The sequence below is a fragment of the Nanorana parkeri genome, unplaced genomic scaffold, assembly GCF_000935625.1.
Source record: "Nanorana parkeri isolate BGI_ZX_2015 unplaced genomic scaffold, ASM93562v1 scaffold1955, whole genome shotgun sequence".
Taxonomy (NCBI): Eukaryota; Metazoa; Chordata; class Amphibia; order Anura; family Dicroglossidae; genus Nanorana; species Nanorana parkeri.
This window is the reverse complement of record NW_017308223.1, coordinates 139,695-141,258: the sequence shown is the minus strand read 5'-3', so window position 1 is coordinate 141,258 and position 1,564 is coordinate 139,695. Positions and strand designations below refer to the sequence as shown.

Below are 1,564 nucleotides of genomic sequence, written 5' to 3'. Positions count from 1 at the left end.
TCCCGCCGCCCCTCACGGCCCCCTGCCTCTCTCGGCGTCCCTCACTCTCGCTGTCGTGCGCGTGCGTGCTCGCTCCCGTCTGCCGCTCTGCTCCTCCTCTCACAGTTGACTATTCAAAATAGTCAACCTCTGCTCTCTCTCATTTCAGAAAAAAAGTATTTTGTGGCATACTGGTGGTAGATCAGTTGAAAGGTATGTTAACCTAAAAGTGAACCTGTGCCCAGATTATGCACACTAAAATATTTACATATTCGAAACAAGCAGTAAAAACAAGCCCTCATACATCTGTAGCTATAGTCATTGTGTAGACATGAATCTTTAATGTTCACAACAGATAATTGAAATCTTAGCTCTTTTCCTATTACTTCACATTGTGCTAGAAACTTGGCAGCCTGGCAGACTTCTAATATAAACACACATCAGGCTCACCTGTTGTCTGAAAACTGACTTTAAAGTCTTTTTTTGTAGTCCCTGAGAATTAATTAATTTACAGTACAAGCAGCTGGAAAAGTAATTGATGGCTTGTTTTAAAGCTCGTTTACTGCTTTTTAAGACTAAATAAACATTTGTTAATGCCCATAGTTGGGGCACAGGTGCACATTAAAGCAGAACTCCAGGCACAGAGATTTTGTTAAGTTTTGATGTGTAACAAATTTTACCTGTCCTCATTTGCAATACATTGCCAAACCACATAACAGTACGTTAAAATCAATACTTTTCTTTCTGCTGGTTAGTGCAGTTCCCACTGTACAGGGATGCAGGTTTCAAAGACTGCAGCGCTAGTTTCATTTTTCTGCTGCTCTCTCCCCTTGGCCTTTCACAGTACCCTGTGTATTCTGTGAGTAAATAGAATGGAGAGGAAGCGAAGAGTGAGCGCTAAAGTCATGGGGGTTTTAACTGGGGTTATAACACTAATCCAAAATAAACTAATTTGAGATCTGTAGCACCTACACTATAAGGTGGAGTATATAGACATAGAGCCAAAAGGTGAACTGTATTCTTTTGTCTAATGGTAAAACTCTAAAATCAGCCTTTCTAAATATGTGTGTGTCATGAATTGGTAAAATAACAATGTAATGAAGTGCACTGAAATGACAGTGATGTTTTTTTCTAGGATGTGTATGGTTCGAATGAAACGGGAAGGGCGAGAGGGAAAGTACATGTGCAGATTCATTGTCTACTCCATGTGGGAAGATGCTGAGCAGCGTGGGAAAGTAATGGGGGTAGGTTATTTTGCCTTTTTCAACAAACTATTTACTCATCTGTTGTTTTCATTGTAGACAAAGACTTACCAGTTGTCTAAGTTGCTTTATTGTTGACTAAGAAAATTGTTAGATTAAATATTATGTGGCATCTATACCATGAGAATGATGTCTGGTAAATATAGAATACGATTCCTATAATATTCAGTATGTGCAAATTTAACACAATTTAAGCTAGCAGAACTACTATTGATAGTGGGATTGTTTTTTTTTTGTAAATCACAAGTTAAAAGTCAATGTAAGTACAGTAATAAAGAAAATGTCAAAGTATTTTGTTAAATGCTACAGCACTGGAATACAGC

At 38.2% G+C, this 1,564-nt stretch overlaps 1 protein-coding gene across 1 annotated transcript in view; it reads left to right on the top strand.

Annotated features, from left to right (window-relative positions):
* The window catches only part of LOC108800204 (ubiquinol-cytochrome-c reductase complex assembly factor 1-like), a 57,883-nt gene extending 56,603 nt beyond the window's left edge, over positions 1–1,280 (top strand). Inside the window, exon 5 of the mRNA XM_018572162.1 lies at positions 1,115–1,280. Within this exon, the coding sequence (XP_018427664.1) occupies positions 1,115–1,280 (166 nt within the window). The remainder of the gene's footprint in view (positions 1–1,114) is intronic.
* Positions 1,281–1,564: the final 284 nt, after the last annotated feature.